Source organism: Crocodylus siamensis, chromosome 13, assembly GCF_052110815.1.
Source record: "Crocodylus siamensis isolate JL-2025a chromosome 13, ASM5211081v1, whole genome shotgun sequence".
NCBI classification, from domain to species: domain Eukaryota; kingdom Metazoa; phylum Chordata; order Crocodylia; family Crocodylidae; genus Crocodylus; species Crocodylus siamensis.
In genome coordinates this window covers 25,241,040-25,258,471 of record NC_143407.1, presented here as the reverse complement: position 1 = coordinate 25,258,471, position 17,432 = coordinate 25,241,040, and the positions used below count along the sequence as shown (strand labels likewise).

At 46.9% G+C, this 17,432-nt stretch overlaps 1 protein-coding gene across 7 annotated transcripts in view; it reads right to left on the bottom strand.

Moving 5' to 3' along the window:
* Positions 1-17,432, bottom strand: part of GTF2I (general transcription factor IIi) — a 101,436-nt gene that overhangs the window by 13,823 nt on the left and 70,181 nt on the right. For 6 of the 7 annotated variants that reach the window (XM_090026602.1, XM_090026604.1, XM_090026603.1 and 3 more), the window contains 7 exons: positions 9,437-9,520; positions 8,733-8,828; positions 7,880-7,945; positions 6,934-7,117; positions 6,127-6,179; positions 3,247-3,354; positions 608-691 (listed from right to left, as the gene is read on the bottom strand). In XM_090026602.1, coding sequence (XP_089882728.1) covers positions 608-691; positions 3,247-3,354; positions 6,127-6,179; positions 6,934-7,117; positions 7,880-7,945; positions 8,733-8,828; positions 9,437-9,520 — 675 coding nt within the window. The remainder of the gene's footprint in view (positions 1-607; positions 692-3,246; positions 3,355-6,126; positions 6,180-6,933; positions 7,118-7,879; positions 7,946-8,732; positions 8,829-9,436; positions 9,521-17,432) is intronic. The other variant, XM_090026605.1, reaches the window with a different exon arrangement.

Genomic DNA, 17,432 nt, shown 5'->3' with positions numbered 1-17,432 from the left:
GATGGGGACAGCAGTCAGGGCCATTGGGGTGGGGGATTGTGGGTTGAAAGTGCAGAGGGCACTGGCAGTGCCAGGGGACTACGGGTCAGGAGTGAGGGGCACCATCAGGACCAAGAGGGGCAGGGTACTGCAGTCTAGTGAGTGAAGGGCACCATCAGGATGGGGGTGGGGAGGACTGCGGAGTGGATATGTGGGTCACTGGCAGTGCTAGGGAGCAGGGTAGTGCAGTTTGGTGAATGGGGCACTGGCAGGGCTGAGGTCAGTGGGTTGGGAGTGAGGGGCACTGGGGTGGGGGCAGGGGACTGTGGGCTGGAAGTGTGGGGGGCACCAGCAGTGCCAGGGGACTATGGGTCAGGAGTGAGGGGCACCATAAGGGCCCAGGGGCGCACGGTACTGCAGTCTGGTGAGTGAGGGGCACTGAAACGGCTGGGGTTAGTGGGTTGGGAGTGAGGGGCAGCAGCAGGGCAGGGGGGGGCTGTGGCTTGGTAGTGAGGGGCAACAGAATGGGCATGGGCAGGGTCACCCTTCAGGGCTGGCCATGTAAACAGTCCTTTGAAATCAGTCATTCATGACAAGCAATTGGCTAGTCACAGATAAAAGCAATTACCAAACTTCCGGCTGAACAGGTCATTTACTTGCTCTCTCAGTTGTCGGGCCTTTTCTACTTTTGATAATCTTTCACTTTCATCATCTGAAAGAATTTAGAGTTGTGTCAGGATAAAGCAGGACTTCCTTTGGAAAGCCATTTGATATTGCATAAGATTTTACTTGAAACAAGTAGTAATACCGCATTTGATCAAATACAAGATGAGGTTCCCCTCCCCCTGGCAAAAATATGATGGAAAAAAAACCTTGCCTTTAATTTGGGGTATAATACCAAACCCAGGACAGGTGGTGGCTTAGCAGTGGCTTCTCCCCTAGGATCAGAGCCAAAGCTAGAGCTGATTCACCACCTGCCTTGAGCCAGAGTGGCTTGTGTGGCAGGAGAAGGGGCATACAACCACAGCAGTGTGGAGGAGACCATGCAGTGAGGAACAGCAACAGGGGTAGGTGGTGGGAGGCACGGGGGGGGGGGGGGACGACAAGGCAGGGAGAGGCAGGGTTCATGCAGCACATGACGAGGGGCAGACAGAAAAGGGAACAATGTGGTGGGGGACAAGGGGCAGGGATATGGCCCCTCCCCCCTGCCACAACAGAGTGGGGGGAGGGGGAGGAGGAGCTTAAGACTACCTTCCATTAACTATATTTTACACAGAGAAAATACAACAGAACTAAAAAACTTTTCCATGTATAGAATCTAATTATTGGGAAGATAACCTGGTGGCCTTTTACGATCAGATCACCAGATCATTAGATGCAGGGGTAGCAGTGGATATAGTCTTCCTGGACTTCCGGAAGGCTTTTGACACTGTCTCTCACCCCGTTCTCATTAAGAAACTGGGGGGCTGTGGTGTAGACACCCACACAGTCAAATGGGTCGTCAACCGGCTGGAGGGCCGCACACAGAGGGTGGTAGCGGATGGGTCCTTCTCAACCTGGAGGGACGTGGGCAGTGGGGTCCCCCAGGGCTCGGTCCTCAGGCCCGCGCTGTTCAACATCTTCATCAGCGATTTGGATGAGGGGGTAAAAAGCACCCTGTTCAAATTTGCTGATGACACTAAGATGTGGGGGGACGTGGGTACATTAGAAGGATGCAACAGGCTACAATCAGACCTAGACAGGTTACAAGGGTGGGTGGACGAGAATAGGTTGGGTTTCAACACAGACAAGTGCAAGGTGATGCACCTCGGGAGGAACAACCGGCACCATACCTACAGGCTGGGGAACTCCCCTCTTGTCAGCACGGAGGCAAAAAGGGATCTCGGGGTCATCACTGACTCCAAGATGAACATGGGCCGGCAGTGTGGGGACGCGCTCAGGAAGGCCAACCGTACCTTGTCGTGCATCCACAGATGCATCTCGAGCAGGTCCAAGGAGGTGATCCTCCCCCTCTACGCGGCACTGGTCAGGCCGCAGTTGGAGTACTGCGTCCGGTTCTGGGCGCCACACTTCAAGAGGGATGTCAACAGCATGGCGAGGGTCCAGAGGAGGGCCACTCGTATGATCAGGGGACAGCAGGGAGAGGCTACGGGACCTGAACCTGTTCAGCCTCCACAAGAGAAGGCTGAGGGGGGGATCTAGTGGCCTGTTACAAACTAGTCAGGGGGGACCAGCAGGCACTGGGGGAGTCACCGTTTCCCCGAGCACCGCCAGGAGTGACCAGGAATAACGGTCACAAGCTGGCAGAGGGTACGTTTAGGTTAGATATCAGGAGGCGCGACTTCACAGTCAGGGCGGCTAGGGTCTGGAACCAGCTTCCAAGAGAAGTGGTGCAGGCTCCTACCCTGGGGGGGTCTTTAAGAGGAGGTTAGATGAACATCTTGCTGGGGTCATTTGACCCCAGTATTCTCTCCTGCCATGGCAGGGGGTCGGACTAGATGATCTGCTCAGGTCCCTTCCGACCCTAGAAACTATGAAATTTAGAGGTTGTTATCTAGGATTTGGATAAATACAGTATTTACTTTAATAAACGTCTCCCCAGAAGATGACAGGCAGTCATACCTTCTGGTTTTAGTAATAATAGAGGACAATAAAAATATACAAGCTGCAGAAAAATTACAGGTGTTTTAAAAGTTGCCTGTAGATGATTTTAACATATTACATGATAAATGCAATTGGCCAAATATGCCTGTTAAACACAAAGTATGACTTGTAAGTATTTCCTTTCAGTGAATGTAACGACAATGAAAAGTACCAGGACTGAAATCCTTTATTTCGGTACCACTATAAGCTTCCCAGCATGCCTATCCAATGAAGTTTATCCTGAGTTGAGTACGCATTTTGATGGAAGAGAAAATAATTCAGGTCTCCCAGATCATTCAGTTATGATCATGTCTGTTAAAACTGCCAATAAAGTTGCAAATTCAAGTTTAATTTAGCATGTGGTTGGGTGGGAGACTAAGAAAAGATGGACACCCTGCCTGACTAGGAACTAGACCGAGATTCATTTATTCTGCAGATGTGACCGGAGAGAGATCCATAAAATGTGAGAAAATCATTAATGCGGTAAAACTGTATGCAAAGCCCTCTTACAAAGAGGCTTTTGAATTTCATTCAATGCCGCAATGAACCAATGGACCACTCAGGATAGGAAAGAAAAAGAGCTACAAGAAATACACAGCAGTAAAATCCGTCAAGTTCACATACCTGGTATAGTCACTTGTATGATGTTAAGATCTTCAACACCTGCAGCTGTGTTCGTCACTGTATTCGTTGTGGTGCTTGTTGTATTGGCTGTATTAGAGTTGGTTTTTCCTGAAACAAAATCAGAAATATAAACTATAAGCGAAAGAGTTGGAGATTTCCTAAAACCTTTAACAGCGTGTAAGAAGAAAAAGATTGGGAAAGCAACAGATTTGAAGTTATGGTAGCGCTGGAGTAATGTACTAGTGATGGTCCAGGAACTATGTAAGAGACAAGGATGTTTGTGGGCGATACCACTTATTGGATCAACTGTATGGTTGGGATAGCTATAGACAAGCTTTTGAATGCAGTGCATTCTTCTTCAGGTCTGAGGGAAAAGCAGGCACAACAAGGCACACCATGCAGCTGGTTCAATACAAGATTATCACCCTCAAAAACCCTTGCCCCATGCAGATTTTAAGTGAAATTTTCAAATACCCAAGACCCCTTTTTTTTAAAAGTGACAGGCACTTTGGAATCTAAATGACAGTGACTTCCTGTAATACTTGGGCTCTGAAGCACTTAAATTGCTATTGAATGTGAGAGACTTTAAACTTCTGAAGAGTCTTCCCTTTAATTTAAAAGAAAAAATTATCCAAACCAAGAAAAGAAATTACTTAATTTTGTATTACAACAGTTCTTGCTTTCTTTCCCTACAGGCTTAACTAGATTTTTTTAAACATCACATGGAGTTTATCTTTGAAGTTTTGTTCAAGTAAACTAGACCTTTCAAACTTTTATCAATCCTAGTAAGATTCATTGCTCAAAGCACAAAACAGCAGAACACTAAGTTCTCATTCATGCAGGAAATGTTTGACAGCGAGCCAGATTATCCCTGGTGTTAACTGTCATAATTCAATTGACTTGAATAGCTAGACTAATTTTCAACAGCTGAACCATGGGTCTAATACATTTTGTTCCTGGCTCTCCACAAAACTACCTTTTACTGTGATGCTGGCATGTTTTAACAGATTTCAGTGAATTCATCTTTCATTTAAAATGACATAAGGAGAAGGCAAAAGGAAGGGTAGCTATCAGGGCTGTGCGACATTTCGGCAGCCATTTCATTTCAGAGGTGTTTCAGGCTGTTCTGGCACCTGAAACACCAAATCGGAATTGAAACAGAAGGCACCAAAATGAATCCGAAGGCTCCAAAACGCTTTGGAAATGTTTTGGAGAATTTCAGAGGTTTGGACCCGGGCTTGCAGGGAAACAAAAGCTGGGGGGGGAGGAGGAGAGGACTGCTCTTATATTGACATCTAGCTCCCGGTTCAATCCCCCAGCTTTCTGATCACTTTCCCCAGCTCTTCCCAGGCAGCGCGGGCCCCCGACCTGTGTGCAGGGTTTCAGCAGGGTGCCGTTGCAGGCTGGGGCCAGCAGCAGCCACTTGGCGTAGCTCACACCAAGCGCCGAGAGGACTGTGGTGCCGCCGCTGGCCCCAGCCTGCAGCAGCAGCCTGCTGAAACCCGGCACGCAGATCCAGGAGCCTGAGCCCCCCGGGAAGAGCTGAGGGAACGATCAGAGTTAGGGAATCAAACCGGGGGCCGGGGAACCCCTGCCGCGTGACCCAACTCCGCAGAAAGCAGGGATCCGTGCCAGAGTCTCCCTGCTGCCACCCCCACCCCATGCAGTCCCACGCTGCCAGGGCAGCACAGTGCGATCAGCAACACCAAGGAGACCCCCCCGCATGGCTCCGCAGGGAACAGAGATCCAAGTCGCGTGGCAGGGATCAGCAGGCTTGCTCGCCGCTCTGCACGGCTTCCCTGCCCCGCGACTCAGCGAGACAGGGATGAGAGATGCACGCAGGGGTCTCCTCACCTGCATGGAGGGCAGCAGCCTTCCCCCTCCCCCAAACAAGCCACCCACGGCCCAGTCCTGCTCCCTGCTGAGGCAGCAAGAGCCACCCCCGGGCTGGGTAGGGCTGTGCGAAGCTTCCCTTGCAGCCCATTCAAAACAGACTAGGAGGAGATTTGGCAGAGGCAAATCTCCAAAACAGATTTGGTCAAAACGAAACAGGACAGCGATCTGGAACACTGAAACGAATCGCTGTCCTCCAAAACAGGCGAATTCAAAACCGAATCGAAACACAGCCATTTCGCACAGCCCTAATAGATATGCACCTCAGACTAACTAAATATCAATATTAATTTAGTCAGTCAGTCTCAATTGCCTTCCGTCTGTCTTCTAACACAGTGAATTACTTCTACTTCTTCTATGCTCGTTGCAAGATGACCAGCAGTGGCACAACAAACCCTAACTTCTTCCATAGATTATGTTAAGTGTCATATTTTGGTAAGAGAGTGAGCTAATTTAGTGGCACTGTCTTTTTAGTTTGGCTGATGCAGGGATTTTACTACCTGTCAAACTTGCATTTCCACTGGAGTGGATAGTTGCTTGCCCTCTCTCACAGGTTACAATCCAGGACCTTAACACTTCAGATGTGCCACAATCCCCACCTGCTTTGAAGAAGGCATTGTTAACAGCTAGCATAGGTCATCTGATATTCATCTTGGTCCTTCAACAGGGCAAATTATAGAAAGCTGACTGGAAACAGGAAAACCATTACTGAACGTGAATAGCTAGAAAAATTAAGGAACTGGACAAGTCAGGAAAGCACAGTAACCTTTTGCCTCCACAGAGCAGGGATTTAACCTGTACTACAGAGATTTATCAGTGGCACCACATATAATGCTGGGTCTCCATGTGCACTTGGATAGGACCCTTAATGTAACCATAAATTGTTCAGGAATAGGTTTACACTGGGTAACGCTCTTGAAGTATTATCAGTTTTGGAAGCAGCATGACAGACTGCTGCTCAAAATTATTAGCATTCAGGATACTTACTCTGAGGGCTTTTAGCAGAGTTTTCCTTAATTGCCGCCTCAAACATCTCGGGCCTGGAAACAAATATTAAATATTTCATATTAAACAGTAAAATTATACTTGTTTCATCCACAGCAAAGGAAATGCTAGCAAAACGGCAGCAACGAGGGGAAAAAGCAAAATCATTACCACACAGCTAGTTAAGCTGAAGTTAACAAGACTTCATTTGCTATTCCTAATTTTCTACCTTCATCACAGGAGAGCTCTCAAATCTCCCGTGACTTAATATTTTAAATGGTGGAACTGGTTGCAGTCTTAAATGCTGTATTTCTACAGCATCAGTAGGCAAGCTACTTGTGGGAAGATGCAGTGGCTAAGCTCCTATGCATACACATGCCTGCAACCAATCCTGCATTTACAGAGATATTTAAAACCCATATTCAATTCAAGTTCCACCAACCTCGCTGTAACATTTTCATTCCTTAACGTAGTGCTCATGCCCTTTTAGCTAAGCAATTGCATTAAACCAAACCCTGCAAACTCTCCATAGAAGGGAAACGCAAAACTAAAACAGGAATTGAAATAACCCTAGAAATGTGGGCTGACTGGTTCCTGTTAACCAAGCTGTAAGACAATATTCAACACATAAAAATGCTTGCGCATCTTTTCCTCAACATTAAAACCTCCTGTTTCCTGCTTTGCTAAAGCTGCTCACATATAGATCCTGGCCTGGGGAATTGAAGCAGCCAGTTCTTTTCAGCACTTAACTCTATTTTTAGCCTTGCAATTTGTTTCCAATAAAAGAGGTGAGATATCTAGATGTCTTACTTTTTGATGATGAATTTTATCTTGGATTTATTTCTGAGGATCTTCTCCAGCCTTGGAATGCCAAAAGTAGATGGTCGACGGAAAGGTACTCCCTCCGGTAGACCTTCCACGTAGAAATCCTCTGGGTAAGATTCAAATAATGCAAACGGAACCTTCACAGGTTCCGTAAGCCCCAGAGCTTCTCCTGAAATAAAACACAGAAATATAAACTACTACAAGTCCCTTCTCCTGCAGCATGGTGTTGTATTTATTTTACAAGAAACCCTCGCTATTCGCAGGTTTGGCATTCACAGTTTAAAATATTTTCGAACGCCGAACCTGCATCTTAAACACGTTTAAAGAAGCTCCTCGGGAGCGCCGTGCTCATCGCCACCACGCTCCCGCCGCCACCAGCACAGCCATGCCCCACCCCAAATCGCCAGGTGCACTGCATTCACGAATGCAGACGGCGGTCACGAACAGTGCCTTATTTGCAGATTGCGCCATTCGTGGGGGATATGAGAACATATCCACCGCAAGTGGCGAGGGTCTCCTGTATTTTCAAGTTGACATGACCCAAGTAAAAACTGCAAATATTGCATCTTTATTGGCGAGGCATGAGAGGAAAAAAAAAGAGGGCACACAACACAGAGGTGGGAGGAAAGGGTATGTGGCAATATGGAGCCACTGGTCTCTGAAGTATCTGGGCACACAGATTTCAGGGGTCAAAACAGACACTACATGTGTGCAGACATCACCCCCTCCATTTCTAGTTGCAAACAGAAAAAGATTAGAGGAAAATGGATAGCTCAGAACAAGTAAGCCTAATAAGAGAAAACAGAGATCAAAATATGCAAGGGTTGTAGAGCTCCATGGAATCTGTGGACGAAGAACACCATCAAACATGCTGAGCAAAAATGAACAAGTGCCAAATAGTACCACTTAAAAAAGTCAACATCAAACTCACCACATTTTTCATTAAAAAGATTTTCAACTTTCTGTTTTAGGTCAGTAATCTTGGCATTCCAAGCCTCTGTCATAAAAACAAGAAGAATTAGACAACACCTGTGGATGTGTCTAGAAATCGCATATCACTAAATTAATTAATTACTGTGATTGCTTAAAGAAATATGAACATATTATGAACAACTCTGAACTATTCCCTTCCATTCTAAACCCATATCTAACATTCTAACTGCTGTCTTTGATGGCTTCCATAAGTTACAGCTAAAGAAAGAGGCAAAAGAGTTTACTTAATTAACCCAACTAGTGCTACAGTTACTCTTCCAACAAGGGACAGAGAATTGTATTTGGAGACAGCACCCAAAGCACTCACAAAAGGGCCTTTATTAATTCATTCAGCAATGTGACCTGGATAGATAGACAAGTTGCTGTCTTGAGAAATGCAATCTCTCAACAATATCAGTGTTACATCAAGGTAGATATTTTTCATAAATCAATACTAACTTTTCCTTCCCCTTTTTAAGTGCGTCTTGAGCCTAGGCAAAGGTTTCTATTGTTTTATATTTCACAATTACAGTACCAATGAAATGCACAGCACCACGGAAAAGAGGGAAGTAACAATCAAGTCCTACATATGGCCCTGTTATCATACCCCCAAGGTAATCTTTTAATACTGCTCCCTGACACCCAAGAATTGCTCAATCTTCAAGTTCCACAATGAGTCATTTGAGTACACAGCAGCTCAAAAGAATTTCAGTCACCAACAGAATAACAACTTTCAAATCTGAAGTCTCTAAAACTTTTAAGCATCAGTATTAACAGAAGTTATTAAGTATATCAAGCCCCATGATACCAACCAAAAGAGAACTCTCTTCCTCGTGGCTTGAAGCCCAGGTTGGATCCATTGGTTTGAGGATTAGTTCGAACTTCTGCTGCTGGTGGCTTATTAGGACCTGCAGAAAACACATCATATGCTTACATACGTGCTCACTACAAGTTACCTATCCTGCAAGACAAGAAAAACAAGGAAATAACACAACTGACTACTAAGCAAAACTTAGCCTTTGAGTCAATAGTAGAACCAAAATTTAGTTTAGAACAAAGAATTACGGAATTTAACATAACATTTTAGCATTGCTACAATCACTACACACCTTTGTACTAATCTCCCTTTAACTTCATAGATTTCATAGACATCAGGGCTGGAAGGGACCTCGGGAGATCATCGAGTCCAGCCCCCTGCCCAAAGGGCAGGAAGTCAGCTGGGGTCATAGGATCCCAGCAAGATAAGCATCCATATAACTTAAAGTCAGTTATTTCCCTATGTGAAATGAAGAGCCCAAATGTGTTGTGAACCACCATCCTTCACATAACTCAACCTGTTGCTCATAAATACAAATCAAAAGTAAAAGCATCCTGAAGCTACATTACACTTACTAGTAAGTACAGCACAAGTTAGCGATCACAACTTCTATGAAGATAATGTAATGAGTATGAAAGCTATTCTGTAATTCCTACTGGAAATTCTTTTAAGAATACTCCCTGAAGGAAGTTTCCCTACCTTCTTCAACAGTAACCTCAATCTCTGGAACCTTTGAATTGCTTGCAGGACTTCTTGCTCTCTTTGAACTCTTTGGACTCATTGCTACAAATCAACCATAGCGTTACTCTTCTATAATGCAAGTGCTGCATAGCTACCAAAAATCAGCATTTGGAAACATCCCAAAAAACACAACAGTCTGACATAAGTGTTTCAAGTAACATACGGTGCACTTTGCAAAGTCTAAAAAAACACCACTTCTTAAAAAAGTTTACTGTTTGTAAAACATGCAGATTTGACGGTCCTCCTGTGAGCATTTGCTATGAACTTATGCCCGGCACGACTGTCCGCCTATTAAGTGGAACTTATTTAGTTTGTATTATTATTGTCTAAAGAGCTCAAAAAGTTCATTCACTTCACTATTTGTAAAAACCTTTAACTGGCAAATGATTTGTTTTTGTGAGTTTCCTTAAAAAAAAAAGAAAAAAAGCTTACTTGTATTTATTCACATACCACATGCCCCTGAATAAGACGCGCACATAAAAAGAAATTTTTTCTTTGAAAATAAGTATTTGAACATAAGCTTAAAAAAAAAAAAAAATCTTGAAACCTATTCTTTATACTTGTAAGCAGATGTTGTCTCTCTCCCAGGAGAAAGCATTTTGTTCTGTGCCAAACAGTCTACAGACGTAGATGTCCAGTCTTGGGCTAAGTCCCACCAAAGTATGCAGGATAAAACGTGTTCCTGCTTTCTCCTGAGACACTGCAGAATACATCTGTGTGGTTACTGTAGGTCAGTGTCTTGGGACACGCTGGGTAAGAGGTCATCTAGGCATCCCTCAATGCATGGCTCCCGCACCCTGGCTACTCGAACGCAAAGCAGGTGCTCTAGCATCAGGACAGAAGTCAGAAATGACAGGTCACAGGTGGCCTCGCTCACCTTTTTAAGGCCCTCTACAGAAACTTCCCAGCTATTCTGTGCTCACCAGCCATACAACCAAAGTCAGCATCAGAACCCAATTGTTAATGCAAAGCATCTGGAGGACATCCCGAGCGCAAACCATGGCCCCGCCAACTACTTCCAAGTTATCTGCAAGGACAACACCAGTCAGAACCAAGATAAGATACTGGACCATTGCTGCAGAAACAGTAGTCCACAAGCAAAAGGGTGACTGACCACAGCGCCAGCAGAACTGCAAGATGCCAAAGGAGCAGCTCATGAAGGCCCAGGATATGAACTGCATGTCTGGCACACGCAGGGCATGGCACGCCTACTACGAGGCAATGAATGACACAGAGCAGCTTCAACATGTTGTGGGCACAGCCTGCATCTCCTGGGACTTAGATCTCACCATCACTGCAGGCCACAACTACGTGCCCCCAGATAACCCTAGAGCTGATCAAGGTCAAGGATTCCCTGCCTCTTCAGGACAGCAGCACAGACATTAAGACAGACCTGGATCTGGACAGCAACCAATCCAAGTCCTCCAGTTGTCTGGAACATCCTGGCCATCCCGATGTGCAGGAATGAGCTGCAAATCCACTGGCAAAGCTCTCCATCACTGTTCACAATGCACTTAGCAATGCTGTCCTCCTAGTCCTAGGGACCCATTCAACATGAGAAAATATGCAGAAGCCTTTTCCTGCCTGCCCACAGTTACATTTGTTAGCTGCAAGGTGGGATCCCCAAAGCTGAACCTCCTTTTACCCCTGTATTGAAGGTAACAAGCAAGAGAACAGGGGGTGGGCAAAGTGCCAAACACCATCCCATGGTTTGTTCCCAGGAAGGGATGAGGAACCCCAAGTTGAGCCTCATGGCAAGCCTCCCCACCACTCCCCATTTTGTTTGACCACTGCAATTGAATCAAAGAATTAAAGTCCCATCATTTCTTTATGGAGGTGCATCTAAGAGACTGTGCCATCACTGTACGCAATGGGTTCTTTTCACCTTTAAATCGAAGAGCAGTGCTAGCAGTCACCCACTTGACATCCCATCCAGTGGCTATACTACGACCATCACCCAGCCCCAGCCCAACGGTTGAATAATAGCTACTGAGGTCCCCCCCTGCCGCACCTGGCTTCACCCCTGGAATTTGAGAAAAGGCTCTGGGCATCACACCGAGGATGAAGACAGCTTGCCCAGCCCCTGATCCTGCCCATCCACATGTAGCTTAGAGCTGCTCAATTGATTGCTGGGACCAGCCCCCCCACCAGCTCAGCCTCCTCCTCATGTGAAAGTTGCTTTTATACCCTTCATTCAAAAACACGACCCGTTAAAGAGGATAAAAACACTTTATTGTAACAAACTGCAAGGTGATGAAAAAAGGGAGGACTGGGGTTAGGAAACAATTAGGGAGAAAGACTTGGGGCTTTTTACTCAGTACACATGGGGGGCCAGGGCACACACAGTTCAAATCCAAGTCCAACCCCTCACTCAGTCACTAAGAGCACCCTGTGCCCTTCTCCCAACCGAACAGTCTGTAAGCCTGTCGTGGTGGCGATTTTCTGAAGGCACAGAAGTGAAGACTTTGAGCCACAGGATCTTCCTCAACTGCTCATGGACCCAGCCCCTCCGCTGTCATTGTGCACCAGCATGCACAAAGAGCTCAGGAGAGGGGCACAGGAAGTTGGCAGGTGGTCATAGCAATCTCCAACCCATTTGAGTGGTGCTAGCTGGTAGCAAATATTCAGCTGCTGGTGCCAGCTCTCGGGCCACAGGTCAGGTGAGAGCTGGGTCTACGGTAGCCTTGACCATGAAAAAGTCTGTCAGGTAATACTAGCACAAAACCAAGTGCCTTGTGAGCCATGACCTCACATTCCAGGACATGGCTCTCCCCTCTGGAGAGCCATCGTAGCTGGCCCAACCCTTCCACACAAAAAAAAAAAAAAAACCTCATCTGGAACCACCGTGTTCTCCAGTAAAAGAGCAGCAAACAGGCAGCCTTTCTTGGGTGGCAACGAACAACTCTGGCCCCCGCTGCGGGATCAGCTGGATTAGGTTCACATCAGCCAGGGTGAAGGGATCCTGCAGTAACAGGGAAATGAGTGTTAGTGATCCCTCTACCATAAATCCTTGCCCGCCCCCACCCCCACCCTTGCCCACTGGCAACTGTTGGTGGCATTGCTAGGATGCCCCACAATCCAGGGTGGACAGGGAGATCCTGGGGTGATGTCCCAGGCCAGGAATGGGCATTGCACCCTAGTGGGACCCCTCAGAGCTGTTCCCTAGGGAAAGAGAAGCAGAGGGGAAAGCAAACTTACCATGGTGAGAGTCAGCGGGTGGAATGAGTGGTACTGCGGGCAGGATGACCTTGCAACTTTCTTGGGGAGTTCTTCATCTTATCTGGACAGTACGGAACTAAACAGTGACTGCTTCTTTTACTGGTTTACTTTCAGGACAGACACCTGCAGCCAGTGTGTGTCTCTGGCTCTAATGATGCTCCACAACAACAGGGGGTGCAGAGAGCAGCCAGGCAGTGGAATGAGCCAGACTACGACAACAATGGAGATGCTGACAGCTCTCACCGAGTCCTGCCTGTGCTGCTGAGGCCAGGGAGTGGAGGAACAAGCAGGATCCACCATGGCATCAAACAGTCCAGACAGACTGCCACATGGGAACTGTGCCAGCCCTTCCCAGGCAAACACCAATACCCTGGTGGAGACCACAGCATGGAACCTCTCCCTCGCACAGGATTACGGCAGCTGTGGGGAGAGCAAGGACCTCCACCCACTCTGAGATCCTAGCTTCTGGTGACAGCAGTAACGTTGCCGGGTAGGTAAGAGTGGTTTCAAGCCTGCCAGGGAACAGGACTTCACAATGCCCATGATCACAGGTCTACCTGTGGGTAGTCAGTGAAAGGGTACTGCTGTGGTGCACCGGGAAGAGCTTTGCCTGGGCTGGTGCACAGGGACGCATGCATTGATTTTTTTCTACATGCATAGTCTTGAGGATTGTGAAGTTTTCTGCTGTGTTCTGTTCAATTCTGTTGAATTCTTCTTACTAAATATACACACATTTAAGTGAGACTAGCGATTTCCCCTGCTTGTATAGGTAAGAACCAAGAAGAAAAAAAAAAACAAAAAAACCCCCACCAAACCAAAAACCTTTCTAGGCTGTTTCTTCAGTTATTTTCTTCCCTTCCCAACTCCCCGCCCCCCAAACAAATACATCTGCTCTGCTCATGGGACCCTAAAGACATCCCCACTCAGGCCAACTCCTGCAACACTACGGAGGCAAAGAAACCTCTCATTATTTATGATCTTGGGGCATCCATCAGGTTCCATTCCAAACAGTACACAGCCTACTCTGTTGCCACCGCTCCCATCCCATCTCCACCAATGCCCCCTGCCCTCCCAACCTTGCACCGTGTATGCCGGAAGTGAGTATGGGAGAGCTCAAATTAGGTTTGCAGCGTTTAATAGGATGCATGTAAACAGGAAAAAGGAATGAGGGGGAGGGCCACATGCCCAGCTTCCACCACAGTATTGGACATCCCAGCGGACAAACTCTCCTTGCTCCATTATGTCAGGGATATAGGAGTTCTGAACACCTGGCATCATGCGCCTTTACCCAACCAGCCAGCACTGACATTCGTAAAATGCCTGCAGTGGCTTAACACTGCCTGCATCAATCTGGAGTCCTGTGGGTTCATGAAATTCCAGCCACACTGCTCAGGGAAAAACGTGGTGATGTGGGTGCTGTCAACAGCCTCAATGCAGTTCAGGAACCCCGGGCTGGCCAAACAGTCCATGATATCCCACAGGTCAGCCATGTGTATAATCCGTGGTGCCATCAGCCACTGGACTGCCAGGCGCATCTCCTGCACCAATTTACCTGCCATGGGTGTGCCAAATCCAAACTGACTGGCCATCAAACAGACTGGCAGAGGTAGCGAGCCTCCACAACACAATCACAACGCACTTCTCTGTGGTTATGGGCCAGCTCTGCGCAGATCTCCATGAAGGTGGGCTGGGACATGAGGAGGTTCAGCTGCCACTTCTCACTGACCCAGGTGATCAGAATGAACTGCTCCTACCAGTAGTTGGTCATGTCCCTGGTCCAAAATTGCCTCTCCATTCTTTTGTGAAGCTCCCACAGCACACTGTATTGTCCACAACCACGATAGTCTCCCACATAAAACATCCATCCTTGTTCATCTTGCAGATGGCCAAAGCCAAGTCACCCTGCTTGAGCTACTGCTGACCCCTTCAACTCATAACCCTGAGCACAAACTCTTGACACCAAGTGATCACGGTCTGCAGGGCAAGGACCATGTAAAGGTTCATTTGGCGGTAGCAGTGTGGGGTACTGGCGGGGCAGTGGTAGATAAGAACAGGTAGGTAGTCCTGTCCGGTCACTCCCAGCCACTTCCACCCAACTGACCGTGCAATGGGTACTTTCCATTGCACTGGGGAATGCCCAGGAGCCTGTGGACCCTAGACAACAATAAGGCATGCTGGGATGTGTGTTCTCACTGGCCACCTACTGGCAGAGTAGCAACAATGCAATGGAGCAACTCTTGAAAAGGGGAGTCCCAGTCAGTCACACCACTCTGACAAAGCTGCTTTGAACCAGGGAAACAAAGGGACAACCAGCCTGCAACCAATGCAACATCTGTTAGATGCCTATGAAACCAATGAGACTGAACAAGAAGGGAGAGGGTTAAAACAAGGATGCTCCTTCATCGCTGCTACTTCCTGTGGAACTTGCATCATCTATATTGCTGTTCCCCACATCACAATCTTCACTGCCATCCAGATCATTTGAAATGCAGCACTTCTTAAAACTTTTAATTATTAAATCCTGAGATAAGACTCCATGCATCCTTGATCCACTCACACAGCTGCAGTATTCCTGGCCGCTTGATTTTCCTGGCTGATGCCAAGGCGTGGTTACTGCTTGCTATCCATTCTGCATATAGACGTTTCAAGTTTGCTTTGAAAGGATGATTTACGCAGACATCTAGCGGCTGAAGCATGCAATACCAGGAGGCCTGACATCCAATCTGGTCTGTGTTTCCGCCTTTCAGCTGTTTCGTCACTTCCTCTGTACAGTGTCCCTGAAAACTACCCAATACAAGCATGCTTTTTAATTTCAGAAAAGCACCAGGTCTGCATTCCCACCACACACCTAACCCGGTCCACCAGTAACGTGCTGTCCATCCACCCATTTGCTTGTGCCCCCACAATTATCCCTTCTGGCAACTTTTCTTTAAGGAGAGTTTTCCTTTTAAAAAAATCACATAGGCAGGCAGCTTCGTTCCATCTGCAAGTACTGCCAACGTAACAGCACAGCGCAGCTTTTCAAACCTGCTTGGTTTTAAGTGAACAGTTTTTGTGCCACTGTCACTTAATGTGGTATCAGACAGCATTTCAAAATAGACTTCCATTTGATCCGCACTCCCATTTGTGACACTAAGTATGAATGCTGCTTCCGCAGGCTGATCACGTATCATTGAAAAGCTGTCAACTTTTCTTCATATGCCTCAGGTAGACACTGTGAAATTGTTGGGTGCCTTCTTATTGAAAGTCCATTTCTTTTAAAAAAAAATCTCCGTATCCAACCTCTGCTCGCTTTGAATTGAAGACCTAAGCCAAGTTCCCTTGCAATTTCATGTGCTTTTATCTGGTACATTTCTAATGACATCACATACCCATACTGCTGTCTCTCTCGCACATAAGCTACAAGAAGTTCTTCAAGTTCTGGATATTTTGCTCCTGGGCCATGAAATGCTCATCTGTTGCCATTGCTTAAAAGCAGTTTCTCCTTCTTCTTCCTCCAGTCTCTTATACATGCTTCGTTGATGTCGTACTTCCTTCCAGCAGCACAGTTTCCAATTTCCTCTGCTTCCCTCAGCACTTGAAGTTTTTCACTGGCAGTGAAAAAACGTAACCGCCTTGTTCCACCCATGATGGCACGAGTTGGCATACGTGATGACGTCAGGTCACCTAGCGATATGCCGAAACATACTTTTAACCAAATTCCCTCATTTAAGACGTGCCCCAATTTTCGCTCATTAACTTTCAAGAAAAAGGTGCATATGGTACGTGAATAAAGACGGTGTTTATTTTTTAATACACAGGTCCAAGTTAGGTTTTATACCATGGGATCAACAGCAAAAATCTAGGAAACATCCTAAACCATGGAATTTGTAGTTTCCAGTCTCCAGCTTTTGACTGTGTCAAGCCATAAAATCAAAGTGACTGCCATTAGCTTATGGTCCACTTGTTGTTGAGTTTCCTGACGTTTAAAAAGAAAGTAGGTATGAGGCCAAACTCTATTCCCTCCCCATTACTCATATTAAGTAGCATCTTTCATTGCCAGTAGCCCCCGGGTTTTCAAGCCCTTAGAGGAATTTGATTTGATGAACAGGCATTTGATCTGAATGCCACAAAAAGGTGGCAAGAAAGGAACCATACCTGGCCCCTAGCTGGAAAGTGACAATTGTGAGCTCTATATTCAATGGGCAATAAAGAGCTGCCCCATGATTCTCCCTGCCCCCAGAGGAGCCCAAATAACTGACAGCCTGCCCTCTCCCTTGCTGGGGAAGGTGACAGACTCCAAGATCAGCTGACATGCTGAAAAACAGAAGTAGCCAAGGAGATCCCCCAGGGAGACAAGGACAAGGAGAACTTCTCCCCTTCTCCTACCTCTAGGTATTCCTCCAACCCCTTTCAGAGGCCAAGAACCATACGAGGGGCAGAGGGACAGCGGTCCTAGGTCTCCCCAGGACCATGCAAGGGGTGGGGCTGAATCGTGCCATTGCTTGAACTGTACCCCTGCTGCCCATTACTGTTCAAAAAGTGGCATAATGCCACACAGCTCTTTGAGCAGTACCAACTCTTTGAGTGTTCCGGTACTGTTCAAAGGGCAGGGGCAAAGCAGGGCTCTAGTTGCTGTCCCTGCCTCCAGGAACTGAGCTATACCTGAGGCCTATGGCCAGAACACTGCATCTTGCACATGCTCTAGCTGTGGGAATGCAGCTTCCTAATGCAGCTGTCAAATGCCCATGATGTA